The sequence below is a fragment of the Leptodactylus fuscus genome, chromosome 1, assembly GCF_031893055.1.
Source record: "Leptodactylus fuscus isolate aLepFus1 chromosome 1, aLepFus1.hap2, whole genome shotgun sequence".
NCBI classification, from domain to species: Eukaryota; Metazoa; Chordata; class Amphibia; order Anura; family Leptodactylidae; genus Leptodactylus; species Leptodactylus fuscus.
Genome location: NC_134265.1, coordinates 6,117,103 through 6,141,943, shown reverse-complemented (window position 1 = coordinate 6,141,943; position 24,841 = coordinate 6,117,103). Strand labels below are relative to the sequence as shown.

Sequence of the window (24,841 nt, the reverse complement as noted above, 5' to 3'; positions counted from 1 at the left end):
TCAGGAGCGATATAAGAAAGCAGCAGATAAACGTCGGAGACCGGCGCCTGAATACAAAGTAGGGGATCGAGTATGGCTTTCTACCCGAAATATTAAGCTGAAGGTCCCTTCACCCAAACTGGGACAGAAATTTATTGGACCCTAGAAGATCTCTAAAATAATTAGTCCTCTTGCGGTACGTCTACAACTTCCAGAAACAATGAGAATCCATCCTGTTTTCCATGTGTCTCTACTGAAAGTTGCTACAGCCAATCCATTTCCTGAACGGTCCTCTCAACCTCCAGATTCAGTGGAAGTGGATGGACAAGAAGAATTTGTTGTGGAAAAAATTCTGGACTCCAGTATGTACAGAAATCGACTACAATACCTTATCAAATGGCAAGGGTATGGTGTGGAAGAAAACTCATGGGAACCGGTATCTAACATCAATGCTCCTCGTTTGATTAGATGTTTCCATCAGCAGTATCCGACAAAACCAGGTCCTGTGGTGCCCAGAGGTCGCCGTTAGGAGGGGAGTGATGTCAGGATTTGAACCTGTGACCTGCTGTCTAGCCCGGTTTCTCCTTGCTGCCTGAGCTATCAGGCTTGTGGAATAATGGCCTGTTGGACTTTTGTGTGGAGCCTACTGCTGAGGCTTATCAGCTGCTGCTAATGATTGGAACCCGCCCTGTATTAACCTTGATTGGACTGGCTATATATAGGTGACTCTGACACTTCCTGTTGTGTTGGTATTGTGTTCTGTTTATTCTGGATACAACCTGAACACCCAGGAGACCTCCTTGCTGGAGATCCTCTTCAGTTCTTTGGAACTTCACCTGCTAGCTGCAAGCTCACCGTAGCTTTACTACAGCTCTTGTAAGACTACAGACTTCTACCTGGTCTTTACCCAGCTGCCCTTGGTCTACTACCTCAGCCCCCCTGTGGGCTATCCACCTGCTATCTCCAGCCTCCTCTGTGTTACCCGACGACTGGACTCCTGATCCCGTACCACTAGTATCGTGACACACATTAGCTCTGCTAACATCGGCCAGCTCTGCTAACATCGGCCAGCTCTGCTACATCTCTGGTGTAGCAGCTCTGCACTACACCCAAGCAACCCTCCATCTACTCCTCCTGTCACACACATCTCTTGTGTAGCAGAGCTCAGCGCACACTCAGCTCTACTACATCTCTACAACAGAGTGTAGAGATGTAGCAGAGCTGAGTGTGTGCTGAGCTATGTTACACCAGAGATGTGTGTGACAGGAGGTATAGCCAAGCTGAGCGCATGGCTGGTTCTGCTTCATTTCGCCATAGGTATGCATTGACCAGCGTTGATTGGCCAGTCTTACAGCATTTGGCCAATCAACGCTGGTTCTGCCGCAGGAGGCGGAGTCTAAAATTGGACCAGAATGGAAACTGCTGTGGATGGCTCTTAGACTCCGCCTCCTCAGACAGAACCAGCGTTGGTTGGCCGAATGTTGTAGACTGGCCAATCAACGCTGATCAATGCATTCCTATGGGAAAAAGTCTGCTCCAGCATATCGCAAGCTGACAGGGGATCCCGACATAATAAAGGTACTTGATGCCCCCAGACATGCTTCCCCTGCTGTCCCAGTTGCTTTCCAGGGTGTTGGCATCATTTCCTGGGGTGTCTTAGTGGACTTGGTGACTCTCCTGAGTCGAATGGTGGGATCCCCTGTAGCGAAGCATTTTCTCCCATAGACTATAATGGGGTTCGATATTCGTTCGAATAGTGTAATATTGAGATGCTCTTCGTAACGAATATCGAATTTCGAACATTTTACTGTTCGCTCATCTCTACTGATGACCTATCCACACCCTGCCTTCTTTCCAGAAAGTGCTAATAGTGGTGTAAAAGATGCTATTTGCAAAAAAAAAACAGTTTGCAACTTTTTTTTTTGCCATAAGCACAAGGGGTTGATCAATTTCCCAGTGTGTTCAAAGCAAGAAAAAAAATAAAGACACACACTGACATGGGCCAAACTGTGGTGACCAGATAATTGGGGATAATATGGCTGGTCTTTTGGGGTTTTTAGTTAGTACCTACCAAAAGTGCTCCATGTAAGGACAGCCAATGAACCAGCAAAGGGGTCATGCAAACCTAAAGCTCATCAATGGATGTGAGGAGTGAAGGCTCGGCCGCCTGGTCTGACCGCAGATAAAAACCCCTGGAGCACAAGCTGCTGTAACGTGTCTGTCGGCTGGGCTGCATTCACACCATGTTGACTGTGGCAGTTTTCTGGCATACAAGGCATAAAAATAGCAACCTTGTTAAAAAGCAATATGCACAAAAAAATATTTTTTCAATTTGGTTCTGCGCTGACCGAGCCACTTTTCCAAGGAGGCCCCATCAGATTTACCATCATTTACACCTGAAATGTGGCATAAATGATGGGGGAAACGTATGGCGGCTACGAGATGGCGCACATTTCCCCTGAATCGTGTCTTATCTACGAGGAGCGCCTGATCATACTGACCATAATGTCTTCTGTTCATCGTCCAACATTTCCATCAGAATTGTATGATGGAACAGTAAAAGATGCCTGGTCATCAAAACCCTCTTTAAAAGGATCTTAAAGGGAAAGTCTCTCCCACCTTGTTTCCCAATAGAGGCCCCATCTATAGTATAGAGCAGGGGTAGGGAACGTACGGCTCTCCAGCTGTTGTGAAACTACAACTCCCAGCATGCATACTGGCTCTGCTGTTCTTGGAACTCCCATGGAAGTGAATGGAGCATGATGGGAGTTGTAGTTTCACAGCAGCTGGAGAGCCGAAGGTTCTTAGCTACATACACGTCACACTCAGATGGTTCTGCAGGAACCTCTATTATCTGGTCATGTGATTCTGTGACTCCTCCCACACAGGTGACATCATCACAGGTCCTTTAGCTCACTAGGATTTAGTATCTTCTGCACAAATGAAGCTATAACAGCAGGACCTGATCATGTGACTCCATGACTCCTCCCACATCTATGACATCATCACAGGTCCTGTGAGTAGATGACCGCTGTACCCGAGAAAGTAAGTGCTCGCTCTCAGCCCTTCTCATACATTCAGTCACCCTCCTCGTGCCCCCCACAAACTATAACGTTCTTGTGGCCCACGCACACTATAATGTCCTCCTCGTGGCCCCCACACACTATAATGGTGAAGGGGTGTGAATACTTTTACAAGCCCCTGTATCGGTGTTAGATCTCTGGATAGAACATTCTCCGGGACACTCATTCCTCTCATGTCCCTACAGCGGGGCCCATTCTCTACGTCCTCTATACCATCATGTAAGATTCTGCTCATTTCAGTAAGTCACAAACCTACAGATTCTCGTTGGCCACTTTCTCCTCTGCATTAGTCACTTGTTGTTGCACGTTGCGTACTAGGCTGTAATACTTCCTCTTCTGTCAGGGTCAGGGAGGACTGTACAGTTAGTTCCAGTGTGCTGGTAATATCAGGGGCCGAGTGTCTTCACCTCTATGGCCAGTAGATTGTAGTCCAGACAGAAATGTGGGAGATCTATCTGTGACAGTTGTGGCTGTTCCAAGAGATCGATGGACGAACCATCACTTGTTGTGACTGAAGCTGCAGGGAAAGTCAGTGTCATCTTTACAAGTGTCAGCTCCGTATCTTTGGACCCTTCCTCACTTTCTTGAGGGTTTCTTCCCCTCCTTAGTGGGTAGCACGGCTCATTCTACTAGAGCTGCTGGAGCCTCCTGGACTGTTCGGCATCAGGTTTTGGTTCTTCCAGATCCAATTTGTGCTGTAACACCCCGGGCAGCACTGAACACCCCTCAGCCAGTACGCTTGAGGCTGATCTAATACTCCCAATGAGATTCTGTTCAGCCTATCACACACCTTATATACCCACCAAGCCGGCCCACAACAAGTCACTTCCTTCCTGAGCTACACGCTGCCGACGTCAGAAGTAGGAGGTGGTGATAATAATGGGACTCAACTCTTCTATTTATTCCATGGGATTCCGTGTAGTGATTACATTGTCTCATCTTCTCTCCATTCAGGTTCCTACAATATAGAATCCTCTCAGTATCTTCTATATAAGAGAATATTCCTGATTGATCCATCAAGGATGGAAAGAGACAGGAACAAGATGGCGGAAAGTCTATTAAATCTCACCCTAGAGATCATCTACCAGCTTACTGGAGAGGTGAGAGATTCTGATGATGTCATCATGACATCATTCTTATCTATAGTAATAACAGATGATATGACTGGAGAGGTGATGGACTCTGGACATGTATGTAGTGAGATTTATTAATGTGTCTCCCCATAACCAGGATTACACAGTAGTGAAGAAGACCTCTAGTGGGCGCTGTCAGGCTCCTGTGTATGAAGGATATGGAGGAACCCTGAGCCCAATCCTGGGGCCTCCACCTCACCTCCTGATACTGGAGGAGATCAATGGACAGAAGATCCTAGAACTCACCCACAAGATGCTGGAGCTGCTGACTGGAGAGGTGACAGTGCTGGGAATGCTGGGACATTATACAGTAACTGGAGGGGTCGGGGTGATGACTGTATCATTGTGTTGTCAGGTTCCTATAAGGTGTCAGGATGTCGCTGTCTATTTCTCCATGGAGGAGTGGGAGTATTTAGAAGGACACAAGGATCTGTACAAGGAGGTGATGATGGAGGACCAGCAGCCCCTCACATCAGCAGGTAATAGACATGACTATATACACATGGACTTCCATTATTTGTATGTACAGAATGAATTCAGTCCCTGTCTGTGTTTCCTACAGGTAGATCCAGTAAGAGGACAACACCGGAGAGATGTCCCAGTCCTCTTCTTCCACAGGATGATGATCAGGTAGATGGAGATATTCCCTATGATGTGTAGACGGGCTGTGAAGTCCTTGTGGTCAGTCTTGTTGTATCCAGCAGTATTAGATGGTTATATACATGGGCGGTGTCATTGAGCCGCCATCTAATATGTTTATCCGGCTTCTCACAGACCTGCAGCTACTGTCAGGACATCTTTCATCTTCATGCGGATTAATGATCTAGAACATTCTCTGTGACTTCCCCATTTGTCCGGTGACTTTTACATTATTTGTTTCCCAGATTTTCCATCAGGATAAAGATGTGAGCGACATGAATGCTATATCTATGAGAATAAAGGAAGAGCCCTATGTGAGTGGTGATGAGGAGTGTGAGGAGGACATTCCTACAGGGACCCGCCCAGGTGAGGAGTCACCACTATATAAAGCACAGAAGGGTCACTGATTCTAGTCAGACATTGTTTAGACCAGGGATCTCAAACTTGCGGCCCGCGGGCCAACTGTGGCCCTCGGGACGAAAGTTTGCGGCCCCCGCGCAGCTCCCTGCATATCCTTCTATAGTCATCTTTTGGCCGGCACACTAAGACACGCCTCCAATAGTCAGGTGATGTCTGACATCACACACAGGTCCTTGAGTCTTAAACTGCAGCAGTATTAGCTTTCCACTGATCACCCATCGCTTTTATTGCTGTTATAACAGTGGAAAGCTAGTACTGCTGAAGTTTAAGACTCAAGGACCTGTGTGTGATGTCAGACGTCACCTGACTATTGGAGGCGTGTCTTAGTGTGTCGGCCGAAAGATGAAGAGATGTAGTACTGAGAGGAATGTGAGATGGAGTGTGTGTGTGTGTGTGTGTGTGTGTCAGTAACCTAGGGGCAGAGATGGAGGGGGGAACATGAACCTGGGGTCACAGATGGAAGGGGGAGCATGAAAATGGGGGCAGATGAAGGGGGTATCTGAAAATGGGGCAGATGGATGGGGCACATGAAACTGGGGCAGATGGAGGGGGGACATAAAACTGGGGACAGATGGAGGGGGGACATAAAATGGGGCAAATGAAGGGTGATATCAAACTGGGGGAGAAATGGTGGGGGAGATGAAACTGAGGGTAGATGAAGGGGGGCACAAACTGGGGACAACTGGAGGGGGCATTAAACCGTAGGAGTAGCTGGAGGGGGACCTGTCTGCCTCTAGTTGTCCCCAGTTTATTGTCACTGTCCAGCTACCCCTACAGTTTAATGTCTGCTTCTAGCCTCCTGAGTTTAATGTCCCCCTCTAGTTGCCCCTAGTTTAATGTCCCACTTCAGCTGCCATTAATTTATTGCCCCCCTCCAACTACCCCCACTGTTTTATGTCCCCCTCCAGCTGCTCCAGTTTCATGCCCCCTCTAGTTTCCCCCAGATTAAACTGGGGCATGAGGAGAGGGACCTAATACTGTGGGGCAGTTAGAAGGGAACATTATAATGTGGGGACATATAGTGTACGGGTGACTGTAGGAGGATTATACTGTGTGGGGGCACATGGAAAATGAATAAGAATGGGTGGAGTCATCATAAAATTGGGCGGAGCTAAATTTGCTGCGGCGAGCATAGCTTGTGGAAAACCTGATGCGGCCCAGCCTCACCCAGACTCTATCTCCAGCGGCCCCCGTGTAAATTGAGTTTGAGACCCCTGGTTTAGACTATTTGTTGTTCCCCGATTCAGGTAAAATACTAATAATACCTGAATATAAATGTGATACCGCTATAGGGGGTAATAAATGTAGTGTAGAATAGAACGTACAGCAGGAATATGGACTTGACATCGATGTGAACGAGGCAAATTTCTTCCTCACCGGCTGTCAGTCCTCGTGAAGGGAAAGAATTTACCAGAATTATATAGCAGATTATTTCAGGTAGCGGAAAAATAATCCTCCTGCTCGATCTTCAGGGAGATTCCACCTCAGAGCTCTATGGAAATAAATGGGAGGTGGAAAATCCGGCCTGGCCAGTAAGGAATCTGATGGAGATTCGGGGGCTGATTTGGTAAAGCGGAAAAATTCTTCTTCTGAATTCCTGAAGCAGCTTCTACAAATGTCACTGTGTAAACCTCACCTTAGACCCCAATCACACTATGGAATCCGGACTAGAAAATCTGGTCTGTACATCAGTCACATTTCCCAGCCCGAACTCTGTCCACACACCAGGACTCCCCGTGTCTTAGTGATCTATGACGCTAGGAGTCCCTGCTTCCTTGTGACTCCACAGACCCTACTACATACTGTATGGGACAGCAGATCCGCGGTGAGTTCAGGCTGGGAAATCCAGCAGATATGGTTTCCATTCTATTGTGTGTATGGGGTGTAATACAGTAAGATTTATGGCATCCTACAGTATTATTCCACATAAGTGGCCATATTTAAGCAGCCATGGATTGTGTTCACCTCTACAGTGACCTAGAGCAGTGGTGGCGTCTCCTGCCCCGCTTCATTACTAGTCACTATCACTGACCTCCGTCTCAGCACAGTGAATACTAATGAAGTAGGCCGCGCTGCCGTCGTTTGCTGCCTGTGCCACTGACTTCACTTCTTCACACGGTCTGAAGCGTCTCAGGCAGCGGCAGCTCAGTGGGGAATATACTTATAAGGTTATGTTATTCAATAATAGTAACATCAGTTTTCTTCTTGTCAGATGACTGTACCAGGAGCTCAGAGGGACATCTGATATCTACAGATTATAAAGCAGAGGATCATGGTATCACACAAGATCTATATGAAGAACATGCCATTACCCCAGACATATCCTCAGCTCTACAGGAGAAAGATCTGTCTTCTAATTCATCACAATCTGTTAAGCAAAAGGAATGCTGCAGAAGAGGTTTTATACATCAGAGAACTCACACAAGAGAGAAGCCATATTCATGCCCAGAATGTGGGAAATGTTTTACTTGGAAATCAAAACTTGTTACGCATCAAAGAACTCACACAGGGGAGAAGCCATTTTCATGCCTAGAATGTGGGAAATGTTTTGCTGAGAAAGGAGACCTTGTTAAGCATCAAAGAATTCACACAGGAGAGAAGCCATTTTCATGCCTAGAATGTGGGAAATGTTTTGCTCGGAAACCAGACCTTGTTAAGCATCAAAGAACTCACACAGGAGAAAAGCCATTTCCATGTGCAGAATGTGGAAATAGTTTTATTCAGAAATCAAACCTTGTTGAGCATCAAAGAACTCACACAGGAGTGAAGCCATTTTCATGCCCAGACTGTGGGAAATGTTTTACTCGGAAATCATGCCTTGTTACGCATCAAAGAATTCACACAGGAGGGAAGTCTTATTCTTGCTCAGAATGTGGGAAATGTTTTATCTTTACAGCAGACCTTGTTAAGCATCAAAGAATTCACACAAGACAGAAGCCATATTTATGCCCAGAATGTGGGAAATGTTTTACTCAGAAATCAGGCCTTGTTAAGCATCAAAGAATTCACACAGGAGAGAAGCCATATTTATGCCCAGAATGTGGGAAATGTTTTGCTCAGAAATCACACCTTGTTAAGCATCAAAACATTCACAAACGGGAGAAGCAAATTGTAAGTGGATTTTCAACCTGAAGTCATTGACCCATCTAAGTTGTAAGAAGGAACACTATATATTCACAGGTTTTTTTTTTTAGGTTAAATTATTTACTTTCTTTTAACCCCTTCGTGCATTCTTACATACATGTGTTTGGGCAAATTTGGGTAGTTACTGCATCTCCACGTATGTGATGATGGTTGACCGGGCTCAGAAGAAGAGCCTGTACGATCATCATGGGAGCACAGCTGTATCTGACAGACAGGATCACATTGCAACATCAGGGACGTTGATAACACCGATCCCCACTGTTTAGCCCTTAAGATACTGTAGTCAATATCGACTGCAGCATCTTAATTGTTTGCTAGTGACACTGAATTCTGCAGGCACCATTGGGAACGGGTGTTGGCTGTAATGTACACCCCTTCCTTAACCCTCAAGATGTGGGGGGGGGAGTGCCGATATGCAACTTCTGCAGCCCGGGGTCTGGCCAGTGACCCCGGGCTGCTATTAGCCCCCCCAGCACCTGGTTGCTATTGTTCAGAACTGTAGAAAAAGGAGAGACCCAGGAGCCGCGCTCAGAGGTCAAGCCAGGTGGATGACAACCAATCGGCAGATAAAATTAAATCGATCTTTAGTGGTACAGAAATAGCACAACGCGTTTCTGGTAAAACAAAACCCTTTTTCAAGTGCGTAAATTACCAGAGCATATCGGGCAGGAATGCAATTCATTCCTGCCCGATATGCTCTGGTAATTTACGCACTTGAAAAAGGGTTTTGTTTTACCCGAAACGCGTTGTGCTATTTCTGTACCAATAAAGATCGATTTAATTTTATCTGCCGATTGGTTGTCATCCACCTGGCTTGACCTCTGAGCGCGGATCCTGGGTCTCTCTTTTTTCTACATTTATTTTCCCGGACAATCCGGTGTTCTTCCCTGGAACCGCTGCCACTCTCACCAGAAGTGTTTACTTTTCCGAATGTGAATGTAGGGTGTTGTGACTTAATCACAACCCCACCAGGTGAGAGGCCTATTGGTCAATTCTTTTTCTTTATCACCTCATTGCATCACTACTACACTTAGTGCGCTCGGTGTCCTTCTCTCTCTTTTTTCTCAATTGGTCAGAACTGAGGAAGTCATCCTGCATCTGCATATAGTGACTTCTACTATAGACTGCAGTACACGTGTATAGTGTTGAACCAGTGATCAATACATTGCTGATTCAGGTCTCCTAGTGGGGCAACGTGTAGGTGTGTGTGTAGTAGAACTGTGTGTATGACGTGTATGCAGCAGAGCCATCTGTGTGTGACGTGTATGCAGTGGAGCCATCTGTGTGTGACGTGTATGTAGCGGAGTCGTCTGTGTGTGACGTGTATGTAGCAGAGCTATCTGTGTGTGACGTTGTTAAATATTATGATATTACGATATTCCTGGCATATAGGATTAATTCTAGACTGCTGACTTCATTCTTCCACATGGGTGTGGTTAGGGTGCACCATTTTAGAGTTATCCTAATATAGACACAAGAAAGCTTTAGAATGGAGGACAACACCCCCTCTCATGAACATAAATGAGTGACAGACACACGTCTCTGGTGGTCGTCATCCATGGGGGGGGGGTCTATGGCAGGTCTGCCGCTATCTCTTCTCTGTCATCCTGGACAAGATGTCGTGACCAGCCCAGAGTCCATCAACCAGATGATCGAGCATGAACCAAGCTGGAACTCAACAAGATATCCAGATGAAGAAACCGAACTATGAGCCTCTCTGATGATGTAAGCTAATGAGACATTGACTGAGATTTCTGTTATTCTGGAAGGTTTCCCTATTTCCATTTTTCCCTGAAGTCTTTAATAAATCTACATGTGTTTTTTTTTTTATAATAAGGAGCTTAGTCCTCTCTCTTAAGGGCTAGTTCACAAGGGGCCAAAGGGGCGGATTTTGACAGCGGAATCCATGTCATAATCCGCCCCTTTACAATGGTGGTCTATGGAGATCACTAGCGTTCCTTTTTCCGCTATCGGCAACTGCTGATAGCGGAAAAAAAGAAGCGAGCTGCCCTTTCTTCAGGCGGATTCGTGGCTCGCTGAATCGTGTTGCACCGCGACATCGTGACCATATTTTGACTTGGCTCCCCGAGTCAAAATATGGTCAAAATCCAACCCCCCCCCCCCCCCCCCCGTGTGAACGAGCCCTAAGGCTTCTCAACACATGATTTTATTAAATACTGTATATTTTACAGACGTGTATGTAGCAGAGCTGCATGTGTGATGTGTATGTAGCAGAGCTGCATGTGTGAGGTGTATGTAGTAGAGCTGTGTGTGTGTGATGTGTATGTAGCAGGACTGTGTGTGTGACGTGTATGTAGCAGGACTGTGTGTGTGACGTGGATGTAGCAGAGCTGTGTGTGTGATGTGTATGTAGCAGAGCTGTGTGTGATGTGTATGTAGCAGAGCTGTGTGTGTGACATGTATGTAGCAGAGCTGTGTGTGTGACATGTATGTAGCAGAGCTGTGTGTGTGATGTGTATGTACCTTAGATCTCTCTTCCTTGCTCCTTCCTTATATAATAATCCGGATTACAGCCACAATCTTTCCATCTCTGGTAACTTTCTTTTCTTGCTATCACTGACATCCTCGGACATCTCCTTCTCTCTCCTGCGGCTTTTTCATGTATTACATATATCACATAGACTTGTATATAACCATATATGAGCTGTAGTCGGCCATTTGTTATAAAATCTTTCCTTCTGTCTTATAAAAGAAGACTGCGGAATAAGAAATGACATAAAGCTTCTTGGGAAATATTTTGCAGCCTCCTAAACTGTCTGAGTAAAATTGGGAGAAGATAGAAAAGATGAATGTGATTTTCCTCCTTATGAGGCGAGCACCTTACAATCTACATGACTGTGTAAGGAGAAGGAGCAGAATTGTAGATGTGACATCTAGTTCCTTGTAAGAAGCCATATGTGCTCTAAGCATCAGGCCGCTCTCTACAAGGCAGTGCTGTCTAATCTTTAGGCCTCACACTTCCTAAACAATCTTCATCCAAGGTTTCTGCTGGAATTGATGGGTGTAAAATATTCTAAGTAGTGAGATCATAGGAGAACATTCTGGAAAGGAACATGGTAACTAGGCCCCGTGTAATATGTCAGTGATACAGGTGCACTATATATATATATATTGTGGGGAAGGGAGCTCGGTAGAAGCCTTGGTGCGGATCGTTTCCTCTGGCATAAGTCAGATTAGGATCTCATTTGAGCAGTCCCAAAATTGTCACGGGACACCTCGAGTTCCGGCATCTCGGGAACTCCCTCCTGACCTTCAGCATCAGCAGCTAATAACAGTATGTGCAGTTACCTAATGTTATGCATGTGCAGAATTTTTCAAGAATGTTAACAATGTCCCGTATGTATGATGAACCGCTAATAGCAAACTTTCTACGTGCTTTATCCCCCACTTCATAACTATTCACTATCAGTGACCTCCGTCTCAGCACAGTGAATACTAATGAAGCAGGAGAGAAGCCATATTCATGCCCAGAATGTGGGAAATGTTTTATCTCTAAATCAGATCTTGTTAAACATCAAAGAACTCACACAGGAGAGAAGCGGATTGTAAGTCGAATTTCAACCTGAAGTCATTGAATCAGAAAAGTTTTAAGAAGAAACTTACATTTACTGTTTTTTAAGGTTAAATTATTTATTTTACTTTAACCCCTTCATGCATTCTCACATATATGTACGTGGGCTATTATATGTGCAGAGAGACAGAAGTAGGTAATAAGTGCTATTATAAGTGCTTAGATGGGGCGAATTGTAGGGAGAACATAGAACAAGTGATTATGAAGATAATCTTGTTTCCCTTAGTCCTAACAGCGGCACAATGTGGGGGTATTTCTGCCCCTGTGTGCTGGTAGGACAGGCGGATTTTTAATTAGCCAATCAAAAAGCGTGGCTGGCCCTATAAGAGGGCACAAGAACCTCCCCTCTGCGTGTCAATACAAAAGTACCTCCATATTTATACACAGTTTTATACATAAGATATGATTCCCAGGGTGGGAAATCTTGTGCCGCTGTTAGGACTAAGGGAAACAAGATTATCTTCATAATCACTTGTTCCCTGTCGTCCTCAACAGCGGCACAATGTGGGGATATAGCAAGTAGGCCCCAAGATGGGTGGGATTATTCCATGACTGAGCTTAAAATGGTCTGGGCAAAGGCAGAGGAATCTGCCACCTGGTCCTTCAGGCGGTAATGCCGAATGAAGGTGGACTCAGATGCCCAGGAAGCAGCTGCACATATTTGATCTAAAGACAACGCACTCCTCTCAGCTCGAGAGGTGGACACTGCCCTGGTTGAGTGGGCATGAAGAAAAGATGGGGCCGGCAGCCCTTGGGCGGTATAGGCGACCTTTATAGTCTCGGAAACCCAGCGGGATATCGTAGCTTTGGCGGCTTTGGCGCCCTTGTTTTTCCCCGTATAGCTAATTAGCAGGTTTTCGGCCTGCCTAAAAGGGCGAGTGCGCTGCAGGTAAATTTGCAGGCATCTGACTACATCCAGCTTGTGCCATCTTTCCTCTTCAGGTGAAGAGGGGGAAGGACAAAATACTGAAAGGGAAATTGTTTGGTTCCTATTAACAGCGGATGGTATCTTGGGACGAAACCCTGGGAGGAACCTAAGCTGCACATGGTCCGGAAAGAAAATAGTATATGGCTCTTCAGCAGATAAGGCCTGTAGCTCACTAACTCTTTTGGCAGTTGTAACTGCCAATAGCAGTGCCATTTTGCCGGTCAGTAACTTAAGGGAGACATCCTCCAGGGGTTCGAATGGTTGGTCACAAAGAGCGTTCAGGACCGGAATAAGGTCCCATTGGTGGACAGGGGTGTTCACCACCGGTCTCAGCCTAGTTGCTCCTTTAATAAAGGTGCTCACTAAAGGATCCTGAGACAAACGCCTCCCCAGATAGGCGGACAGGGCCGCTACGTGTACCTTGAGTGTGGCCGCAGCAAGACCTCTGTCTAGTCCGTCTTGAAGGAAGTCCAGGATCGCTTCCGTCGGGGGATCAGTGGAGTCCACTTGATGCTGCAGACACCAGGCATTTTAAGATGTTACCAATTCGACGGTAATTCCTGTTAGTCGAATCCGCTCTGGCGCTGGATAGGGTCATCAAGACGGCTTGTGACAGTCCTCTATTCCTCAATAGGGACTGGTCAACCTCCAGGCTGTCAGGTTGAGTCTCCTCAGATCCTGGCATCTCAGCTCTCCTTGGGTTACCAGGTCTGGGAGAGGGGGAAGCCTCCAATATATGCCCTGACTCATTTGTATGAGCTGAGCAAACCAAGCCCTTTTTGGCCAGAACGGGATTATGGCTATTCCCGAGGCTTGGTCCTGTCTTATTTTGATCAATACCTTCGGTATGATTGGAATTGGAGGGAATATGTAAAACAGCCTGAACCTCCATGGGATGGACAGGGCATCCACTGCCAAGGGATTGTCCTCCTGGTATAGAGAGCAGAAGGTCCCTACCTTGGCATTGAGTCGGGTAGCCATTAGATCGACCTCCGGGAGACCCCATCTCTGGACGATCTGTTGGAATACATCTGGATTGAGAGACCATTCTCCTGATACGGTAATACCCCGACTCAGATGATCCGCTACTATGTTCAGGGAGCCCTTTATGTGAACAGCGGATAACTGGACCAGATTCTTCTCTGCCCAGGTGAATATGAGATTCGTCTCAGTAAGGTTGGTGACCTGGTGCCCCCTTGTTTGTTTATGTAGACTACCACCGTCATGTTGTCTGACCTGATCTTGACAGACTTGCCTTTCAATTCCGGGGCAAAGTGTACTAGGGCCAGGTACACTGCTCTGAGTTCCTTGAGATTGGATGACCCCAGCTCCGGACATCTCCATCGTCCTTGTACAGTCTTGTCCTGGCAATGGGCTCCCCATCCCCACTGGGATGCATCTGTTGTCAACAGGGTCCACAATGTCGGGACCGTGGACCTTCCGTCTTTCAGGTGTATCCACCATCTGAGGGAAAGACGGGTAGCGGGAGAAAAGCAGATCTTCTTGTGCAGTCCCCGTGGAGACCTGTTCCAGGTTCTCAACACTTCCATCTGCAGGGGACGCAAATGCCATAAAGCCCAAGGGACTGCTCTGGCCGAGGATGACATTAGGCCGAGGACTCTCATGGCGGTGCGAATAGTTACCCGCCGGGTGTGTAATAGAAAACGTGCACTGGCCTGGATCCTTTCCTTCCTTGGGCTGGAGAGGAAGATCTGCATCGCTTCTGAATCCACTATGAACCCGAGGAATTTCCTCCGTGTGGATGGAACGATTTCGGACTTCTCCCAGTTGATGATCCATCCTAACTCTTGTAGGAAGCTGATGGCAAGGTTGAGCTGCTGGAGGAGAGCAGCAGGAGACTGAGCTTTTAGTAGCCAGTCGTCTAGGTAAGGAACGATGAAGAGACCCTGCAATCTGAGGGCCGCGGCGACCGGAGCGATCACCTTGGTAAATACCAGGGGGGCGGATGTGATGCCGAATGGCAGAGCTGTGAATTGAAAGTGCTCCCTGTGGCCGGCCATAGAAACGGCAATCCTGAGGAATTTCCTGTGGGAGTGAGCAATAGAGACATGAAGGTAGGCGTCCTTCAGGTCGAGGGTGACCATCACATCTCCTGGCTGGAGAAAAGCAGTCACGGAATCCACGGTTTCCATACGAAATGACCTCTTCCTGATAAAGCAATTGAGGTACCTCAGGTCTATTATCATTCTCCAGCCCCCGGTGACTTTGGGGACCAGAAAGACGGGGGAGTAAACTCCCCGACCGAGGTCTGAGGCTGGGACCTTCTCTAGGGCGCCTTTCACAACATACTCGGCGACCGAGGCCTCTAGACTGGCCTGTTGAGAAGGTGGAAGGGTTCTGGTGGCAACAAACCGATCTGGAGGTGGAAGCTGAAAATTGATAAGATACCCGTGCTGTATAATTCTTAACACCCATGGATCTTGAATATGGGTGACCCATGCTCTGAAGAAAGCGGAAAGACGTCCTCCCACAGGAAGGGGGGCCACAGGGAGCTGCCCCGCGTCAAAACTCCGGCTTCCTCTTGGTGTCTTCCCTGGAAGCACCTCGTCCAGTTCCCCTAGGGCGATATCTGGAACGCCTTTGCTGAGCCGGGCGTCTATAGTTGGAGGCCGAACCTCTGCCTCTAGAGGGGGCACGTCTGCCCCTGGAAGCTTGAGGTAAGGACTTCCCCTTACCTTCTGCTAATCCCTCCATGATGGTATCCAAGCCTCGGCCAAACACTCTTCCTGGCTCAAAGGGGAGAGCACAGAGAGCAGCCTTGGATGCGAAGTCTGCACGCCAAGGCTTTAGCCACAGGGGTCTACGGGCCGCAGTAGACAACACCATCGATTTGGCTGAAATTTTTAATTGATGGCGGGAAGACTCTGCCAAAAAATCTGCAGCCCTATGAACATTCTTCATGGAAGCCAAGATGTCATCCCTGTCCACGCCGGAATCAATATCCCGCTCCAAGGTAGCTAGGCGGCTACGTAGAAAATCGCCCACAGTGGTAGAGGCTATGGCTACTGAAGCTTGGGCAGAGGAAGCAGAGTAAACCTTCTTCAATGTGGCGTCAGCCCTACGATCCAGAGGATCCTGAAGATTTGATCCATCTTCAAGGGGCACCAGGGTTCTACGAGACAACTTCGCCACGGCTAGATCCACCTTCGGGGGAGGCCCCCAGGAATCCCATTGAGCCGAATCCATAGGGAACAAGGTCTTAAAGATCCTGGAAAGGGAGTGTCCCTTCTCTGGCTGTTTCCACTGCTGCCCCATAAGGTCGGTCAGCGTGGCGTCCGCATGGAAGGCAATATGTCCCCCAGAGGCAGACGTGGAGGCTTCCCCGTCAACATCGCGGCCCACTGTAGACCGGATGGACTTCAGCAGCCTGCCTGTTTGTTCATAGTGGAACACAGGTCTGCTGGAAACTACTGAGTCGTCCTCGGAGGAATCATCCTCTGCCACCCGTAGATGTTCCAGGGGAGGGAGGGACGAGGAACGATGCTCAGTGCATGGTCTCTTGGTGAGCTGAGACAAGGTAGACTGTATGCCTTTAAGGGAATCATCCTGCAAAAAAATAAAAGGAGAGTACAAGCAAGGGAATTACATTTACCCGAGCGATGCCCAAACTCACCATCTCCTTGACCCAGGCCATCATATCTCTGGGAGAGGGCTCCTCTGGTGGAGGGCCTCTGCAACCGCGACAACGGGCCCATTCGTAGCCTAAAAATAATAGGCGGGTTATAGGACCAGTGGTACCCCAGAGAGGATGACCCTTTAAGCCGCTACCTACCATCAGGGAGCGGTGTGTCACAGTCAAAACAGGAAAGATGCTTCCTTTTAGCAGTAGCTTTCCTCCTAAAATCCCCCAGAGGGGTAGTAGAGGATGACATATCCTACAGAGAGAACAGACCATGCAAACCTTTGTACCAAGACATGTCAAGAATAAAAAGGGTAGATCTTACCAGGTCAGAAGACCGGATAGCAAGGTGACATCCAACAAGTTGGTAGAAACAGCAGTAGAAGCAACAGGAGCTTTAGGGTTACACAATACCCAGCCTTCAGCGCCACTAGGAAGCCGAAGGTAACTGCTAGCCGGCCGGCCTGACCTTTAACCCGGCCGGAAATGGGCGGAGCTACAGCTCCAAAAGTCTAACCCAAACAGGGTTAGAAAGGCAAGATTCCCCCCCTCAGCAAGCCCCAACAAGGGCACCTACCTCAGCCTCCTAAGGCCAATTCCTGGCCCAAAACGCGGCCAGAGCCCTGCCGGAGCCTGGAGACCGCCGGCGCCAGTACTAGCAATGGCGCCGCCGTACTTCCAGCTTCCCAACCGGAAGTGCGCACCCGGCCAGCGGTCGCCGCGAAACATCGCCGGGAACTCTTAGTTCCGGCTGCCGCTCCATAGCTAATACAGCCACCGCATCAGCGAAGTGGCCGGAGGACGGGGATGCGGCGTAAGATGAAACAAACAGGTTCACCGGCAGCAGCAGAAGGCAGCCTAGGAGAAGAGAAGGTAGGAAGGAGGATGGAGGAAGGAGGGGGGGGGGGTAAGCCACTTACAGGCTAATAACATTAATTCCCTCAACAGGGCCAGAAGATAGACCTTCAATCAAGAAGGGCCCTGGAGTAAGAAGCTAAGAAAAGTGCTCAAAGGGTAAGTAACCCTATTGAGCCCAATAAGAGGACACAAGTCCTCCACCTGTCCTCTGTCCACACAGGACAGAAAAAAACACGCAGAGGGGAGGTTCTTGTGCCCTCTTATAGGGCCAGCCACGCTTTTTGATTGGCTAATTAAAAATCCGCCTGTCCTACCAGCACACAGGGGCAGAAATACCCCCACATTGTGCCGCTGGTACGGACGACAGGGAAAAGTGATTCTAAGGAGAAGGAGCCGAAGAAAGTGATTTTAGAGACAGCAATGGAAAGTATCAAAGAAAAGAAAAATTCGGGGATTTGGGTACACTTAAAATGTAACTTGTATTAATTTATCACTAAAAGTCAATTGATTGTAGCAACATATATAAAAGTTCATGAAAACATAGGTGTGTGTGTGTGTAAGCGAATGGCGGCTTACCATTCGAGCCGACCGGGCAGCCACCAGGCCCGTGATTGCGCTACCTATACATTTGAGTTCTTGAATGCCTCTGTTGAGCTGTACCTTCAGTAGAAACGCGTCAGGCAGAATGTATTGAATGGCAACCAATGTGCCGTTTTTATGTGTGGTGTGTATTGTGTGTTACCTATATGTGGGTCACTAGCAGTAGCCTTTCACTTAGCTAGTAAAACAAATGAGCTAGCCTGCCCCTGAATATTAAAGGGTGTCTGTGGATTGTGTGTGAATTAACCCTCTAATTGAAATTAAAGTCACAGGTAGATTTAGTAGTGACCATCTGTAGAGGGATAGTTGCTATAGCGGCTTGCTAGCACTATTGAAAAGCAGGGACTAGTCCTTGTGTGCCAATTTAGGGACAAAGTATCAAACAGGTCCCAATTTTCTTTTCAGTCCTATTTATCCAGTGCAATAGGTTGGAACACACACACACACCTATGTTTTCATGAACTTTTATATATGTTGCTACAATCAATTGACTTTTAGTGATAAATTAACAAAAGTTAAATTTTAAGTGTACCCAAATCCCCGAATTTTTCTTTGATGATTAATTCTAGTACACATACCTACCTATCTAATAAAAAAATATTTTTTGTCCAAAAGCAATGGAAAGTAGTAAAATCTCTTAAGTACTCCGAGAAAACACCAGCAGACCGGCCAGAGGTTGGATCTTCCAAAACTGCAGTAAACAAAACCGTGATTGGAGAGACCTGTGTGCGGCATGTGGAGCTCCCCAACTACCCCCGCATCCTCCGAGAGCTGGTCTATATCCTGTGGTAACATGGACGATCCCGCCATGAGATCTCTTAGCTATTGCTAAGGAAACTTGGGAAGAGGAGCAAACTCCTTACCGTAGAGTTATTGAGCACATTACCCAAATTACCGCAGTAATGACAATCGTAATAGAGTAAATTGAGAAATCCCAGATGGGGCCACATTTATAACAGGAAGGCTCAGCTCAGAACCTTTACCCCCAAGTGATCGGGTGTTAGTGCTTGTGCCCACAGTAGAGAGTAAATTTCTAGCCAAGTGGCAAAGCCCTTGGGGTAATTGAAGAGTCTAAAGCTGAGTTCACACGGAGTTTTTTGTTCAGGATTTTGAGACCGAATTTGCCTCAAAATCTTGACCAAAAAGACGGCTCCCATTGAAATCAATGGGAGCTGGTCAGAACGGACATGCTCATTCTTCAGACACTCCCTCCTCCCGACTAGGCCCATTCATTGGGCCTAATCCAGAGCAGAGTGTGCGACTGGATGCCACTGCACGGCATCCAGTCGCGGCTACACATTTTATGGTCTAGAAATTGAAGCAGACATCCTTCGCCTCAGTTTTTGGACCAAAAAACCCCGTGTACACTTAGCCTAAGAGTGCCTGGTCAAATCCCATTGTCCTGATTCCCACACCTGACAGTACAATCAGGTTTTGTAATGATTTTTACAAGTTAAACGAAGTTTCCAAGTTTGATGCCTACCCAATGCCAAGAGTAGATGAGCTGATGGAAAAGTTGGGTACTGCCAGGTAAATCTCTACTCTTGATTTAACAAAAGGGTACTAGCAGGTACCTCTCACAGCACTAGAGAAAAAACAGCATTTGCCACCCCAGATGGTCTGTTTCAGTACTGGATTATGCCTGTTGGGTTACATGGTGCTCCCGCAACCTTCCAGCGATGGATGGACAAAATCCTCAGGCCACATCCAGGTACACTTCATCCTACCTTGAGGACATTATAGTTGTCAGTCCTGATTGGGAAAGTCACTTGCCAAAAGTACAAGCTGTACTAGATTCCCTTCGGGCAGGTTAATTGCTAACCCCAAAAGGTGCACTTTGGGCCTTGTAGAAGCCCAGTATTTGGGGTACACCTTATTTGAGGTACACCTTAGGAAGAAGGATAAGAGAACCCCAGGTAAATAAAGTAGAGGCTATACAGAGTTGGCCCCGTCCCATAAGTAAAAAACAAGTGAGGGCTTGCCTGGGATTTGTGGAGCACTAGCGGAGGTTTATACCCAATTTTTCCTCTATTGCAGCTCCCTTGACCGACCTTACCAAGGGAGGAAAATCTACAGTAGTCTCATCAAATGGAGTGAAGAGGCTGAGAGGGCATTCCAAGGAGATAAAATTGGTTCTCTGTGAACAACCAGCCTTGATCACTCCCAACTATGCAAAAGTTTGTGGTACAGACTGACGCCTCTGATGTAGGGTTAGGCGCAGTCCATTCACAAGTAATTGATGGCGAGGAACACCCTGTCACTTACTTGAGTAGAAAACTCAAACACCTGCAGAAAAGAATTACAATATGTGGAAAGGAAGTGTTTGGCCTCAAATGGGCTCTGGAGTCTGTACGGTATTACTTGCTGGGCCGACATTTTTGGTTAGTTACCGACCACTTCCCTCTCACATGGGAACACTGATCTGGTAGGTTGCAAGGGAATGCAGATGGTCTGTCCAGGACACACTGTATGGTGGCAAAAGCTGTTTGTTCGAACAAAGAGGGATGGGTATGTGAGAAGGTGACAAGTAAAGTTCTGGAAGGTCGTTATATCTCCCCTAGATTCCTCATTTATGTATGACGAGTGAGGTCAACACAGGGCTGTAACAAAACTTCAGCTGTTATCTACTGTATATCAGTAAATGCCTTTCAGCCATGAAGCCATACAAGTCAGTAAATGAAGCTTATATTCATCCAGTTACCGTATATACTCGAGTATAAGCCGAGTTTTTCAGCACAGTTTTTGTGCTGAAAAAGTGCTCCTCGGCTTATATTCGGGTCATTACAGTAATTTTCTGCTAGCAGGCCAGGATAGCAGAACCACCCCCCCACCGCTCCATCACACGCCGGGTGACGTGGCCACGTAAGCTCAGGCCCGCCACCGGCGTGTGTCTGCTTCCTGGCCTGCTAGCAGAAGTACCGTAAGTACTTCTGCAGATTTTAATGTACAGCATCGCCGCGCTCCTGGCAGGTGGGCCCGGGTGTCCGGATGCCGGGTCTGTAAATGTAATGGCGCCGCTCTGCAGAGCGGTCACCATAGCCTGCGATCTCTGATTGTAGGCAATAAGCTTTGGCATCTCCGCTGTAAGCGTTACAGCGGAGGTGCCCTCCGGAGATGTCCTCCTCTCTTCGGCCTGCCCCATACCTTTAAAGTTGCAGGCCGGCTCCTGCACAGCGAGCTTGCAGGAGCCAACCTGTTCCGATGACAGCCGGGAGCCTAATGAAGGCTCCCAGGCCTGTCATCGCTATATTACTATTACGGCTGGTCTATGACCAGCCGTAATAGTAATGCAGAGAATCTCCCATAGACGGCAATACACTTGTATTGCCGTCTATGGGACTTGCAATCAAATGATTGCAGGTTCAAGTCCCCCAGGGGGGGCTAAAAAAATATTAAAAAAAAAAAAAGTTTTAAAAAAATATAATAAAAAATAAAATAAATAGATGTTCTAAATCACTCCTTTCCCTAGAATATATATAAAGGCGGGTTCACAGCACCTGATCTCAGTTATGCAGGTTTCCGTTTTCTGTCGGCAGAAGACAGAAACCGACATTCAGTGTCTGTGGGCGAGCCGTCTTCTGCTGCCCATGGTGAAACTGTTTCGAATGTTTCTCGGGCAGGAAACGGAAACCTGCATAACGGAGATTGAGCGCTGGTGTGAACCTGCCCTCAAAGTAGAAAATGACTGTGAAACACATACACATTAGGTATCCCTGTGTCTGACAGTGCCCGGTCTACTGAATATAGGGTATCTGCAGTGCTTCTATTCCGTCAGGAAGGGGTTAATAGGAGCACTGCAGATACCCTATATTCAGCCAGGCTGAATTCCAAGTGGGGGTAAAAGTCCTCAAGCTCAGGGAAGTGGCAGACAGACAACCAAAACACCCCCTCCCCTTTCCCAGCACTTACTGCACCCAAGAACTCGGCCATTTTAATTTTTGAAATTTTCCAGTAGCTGCTGCATTTCCTCCCTAGGCTTATACTCGAGTCAATAAGTTTTCCCAGTTTTTTGTGGTAAAATTAGGGGGGTCGGCTTATACTCGAGTATATACGGTAGTTATTTGCCTTTGTTCACACAATGTTCATATGCCAAAAGAGCAAATATGAAACACAGCAAGGGTCTCTTTGCCTTTAACATAGCAGAGCAGCCGTTTTTGATCTGGCCTCAGCCCTGACCTTACTCACAGCGCCCCTTTAGGATGTGGCAGGTGGTGATCAGACCGGGCCAAACTTTACTGAAGTCCCGCCAAACAATATTACACAGGCACATGTGCAAACCGTTTTGTCAGAATCCAAGATAGCGCGGCGTCACCTGAGGTAAGCATTTCACCTCGGGCGTTTCCCCCAGCCGCATCTACGGGATAATCAGCAAACTGAACTGCTACCAAGTAGCTTTACTCCATGTATTGGCAACTGTTATACACTAGGGATCCTCTCAATAGGACTTTACCATCTATGCTTTCCCTGGCTGAGCTTTGTCTTTAGCGCGGGGAAAGCTTCATATGAGCCAAAAAGTCCTGCCTCTTCTAAGGCTTTAAAGGGATACTATCATTTAAACACTTTTTTTTCTAGCTGACACTTCGGAATAGCCTTAAGAAAGGCTATTCGTCTCCTACCTTTATCAGTCGCCTCCGGCCCGCCGTTCGGTAGAAATACCGTTTTTTACCGATATGCAAATGAGTTCTTTCGCAGCAATGGGGGCGGGCCCCAGCACTCAGACAGTACTGGGGGTGTCCCCAATGCTGCCAGAGAACTCTCTCCAGCGACGCCTCCATCTTCAACAGCAACTGCCTCTTCTTCCGGCTGGGGGGGGCGTCACACTCTGGCGCCTGTGCAGTCGGCTCTGCCATCGGGACGCAGGCAAGAGCCGAGTGCACAGGCCAGCCATAGGAAGCCATTGCATCACCTTGTATAGCCAGAACTCCTGGAATCCAGTGATCCTGCAGCCTCAGCCTCCCAGGTAGCTGGGAATACAGACACACGCCACCACGCCCGACCGCCTCATGTGCATCACATCCTGGAACGCCAGTACCCATGGCTTGGCCCTTCCTTCCCTGCGTGCTGGCCGGAACTGGCACCCACTCTACCCCCTGCATTAGTCCTAACGGACTGCTGGAAGGGGGAGTTCTTCCACCTGGGGGCAGGCCGGAGCGATACCCCCGTGTCCTTAATGGCCCAGGGAGGAAGGCGCCGTTGACTACGACCGAGGGCCGGACGGTGGTAAAATTTTTTACTTATCCCCCAAACGGAGGATGGCCTCTCATCCCAACCCTGTGTAGGAACAGGAAACACTGGTGAATGGTGGTGGGAGTGGTGTATTTAACCAGTCTCTCAGTTCCTGTCCCTACAGAGGGTCAGAGGTCAACCTCCTTGTGTAGCCGTCATGGTGGACATAATGGAAAATATATTTTATTGAATTAAAACCCTCATTATCCGTTTTATTTATTTTAATCCCCCTTCCTTTACTGGTTATCATTGTAGTCTATCAACGCCAAATAAAATCCATAACCCCACCGTGCAGGTCTTTTCTCTCTGCCGATTTCCGCGGTAGATGTGAACTTAGCCACAAAGTAAGTCTAGTGACCGCCTTTTTTGGTTAATTGAGCACCAGAATGTAGGACTCCTCCTATTGAAAGGATAGTACCTCAGGATAGGCCTTCGGTATTAGATGTGTGGAGGTCCCCGCAGATCTCCGGTGCTGTACATACTGTAGTGGTGAGTGTAGGTACCGTAGCGATGCGCCATTACAGTTTCTGTACCAGAGATCTGTAGGGGTTTCAGTTGTTGGGGTCCCCTTTAGGTCTAATATTGATGGCCTGTCCTGAGAAAGTGGATAACTCTTGAGGCAGGCGCTCCACTTGGCCGTTGCGGTAGAAACATGGCAGAAAAAGACATGAATCCCATGCCCATTTTATGTTAAATTACATGATTTTTTAGAATGGTGCCAGCAGAACCACCTCAGGATTAATGCTGGGAAGACCAAGGAGATGGTGGTGGACTTTAGTAAGCAGAGAAGTGCTCCAATTTGGGTGAAGATCCAAGGGTCATGCATTGAGATAGACAAAACCTATAAGTATCTAGGTGTGCTCCTCAATAATAAGTTGGACTGGGCTGATCACCTGGAGGCGTTGCACATAAAGTGTCACAGCAGACTCTACCTACTCAGGGGGCTGAGGGCCTTCAGAGTCCAGGGGTCACTTCTTAGGGCCTTTTTCAACTCTGTGGTTGCTTCAGCCATCTTTTTCGGTGTGGCCTGCTGGGGGAGCAGTATATCAACCAGGGACAGAAATAGACTTGACAGGCTGATCAGGAGGGCCAGCTCTGTCCTGGGGAGCCCCCTGGACCCAGTACAGGTGGTGGGTAACAGAAGGATACTGTCTGTGGTGAGCTCCATGCGGGAGAATAAATCCCACCCCATGTATGAGACAGTGATAGCACTGGGCAGTACTGTTGGTGACTGACTGCTTCACCCCAAGTGTCAGAAGGAGCACTATCGCAGGTTCTTCCTCCCAAAAGTGGTCAGGCTGTATAATCTACATCAGACCAAGCAAAGAGAGGGCTAAATGATCCTGAAGTCTTCCTTCTTTTTCCCTTAGCTGCTACTGATTGCTAGTATTTTTCTCGGCCTGTCTGTCTCCTTCTGTAATATATTACTGTTATCATCCTGTATGTGTATTACCAGGCTGCTGAAACACACAGAAATTTCCCCACAGTGGGATTATTAAAGGATCATCTTATTTTATGCAGCGGACTCACTGCAATTTAGCAGCATGTTATTTGTACCTACGGAAATGGCGGCGGCTTCCCTATGGGTATAATTAGAGC

General features: G+C 47.6%; 1 protein-coding gene and 1 pseudogene across 1 annotated transcript; both read left to right on the top strand.

Moving 5' to 3' along the window:
- Nucleotides 1-3,851: 3,851 nt before the first annotated feature.
- Nucleotides 3,852-5,048, top strand: LOC142190654 (gastrula zinc finger protein XlCGF66.1-like). The gene is made up of 4 exons (XM_075262307.1): nucleotides 3,852-4,162; nucleotides 4,293-4,472; nucleotides 4,551-4,674; nucleotides 4,758-5,048. Exons 1-4 carry the CDS (start codon nucleotides 4,085-4,087, stop codon nucleotides 4,853-4,855), a joined length of 480 nt encoding a protein of 159 aa, XP_075118408.1. The 5' UTR covers nucleotides 3,852-4,084; the 3' UTR covers nucleotides 4,856-5,048.
- Nucleotides 5,049-5,082: 34 nt separating this feature from the next.
- LOC142191071 (uncharacterized) overlaps nucleotides 5,083-24,841 on the top strand; it is a 136,522-nt pseudogene continuing 116,763 nt past the window's right edge.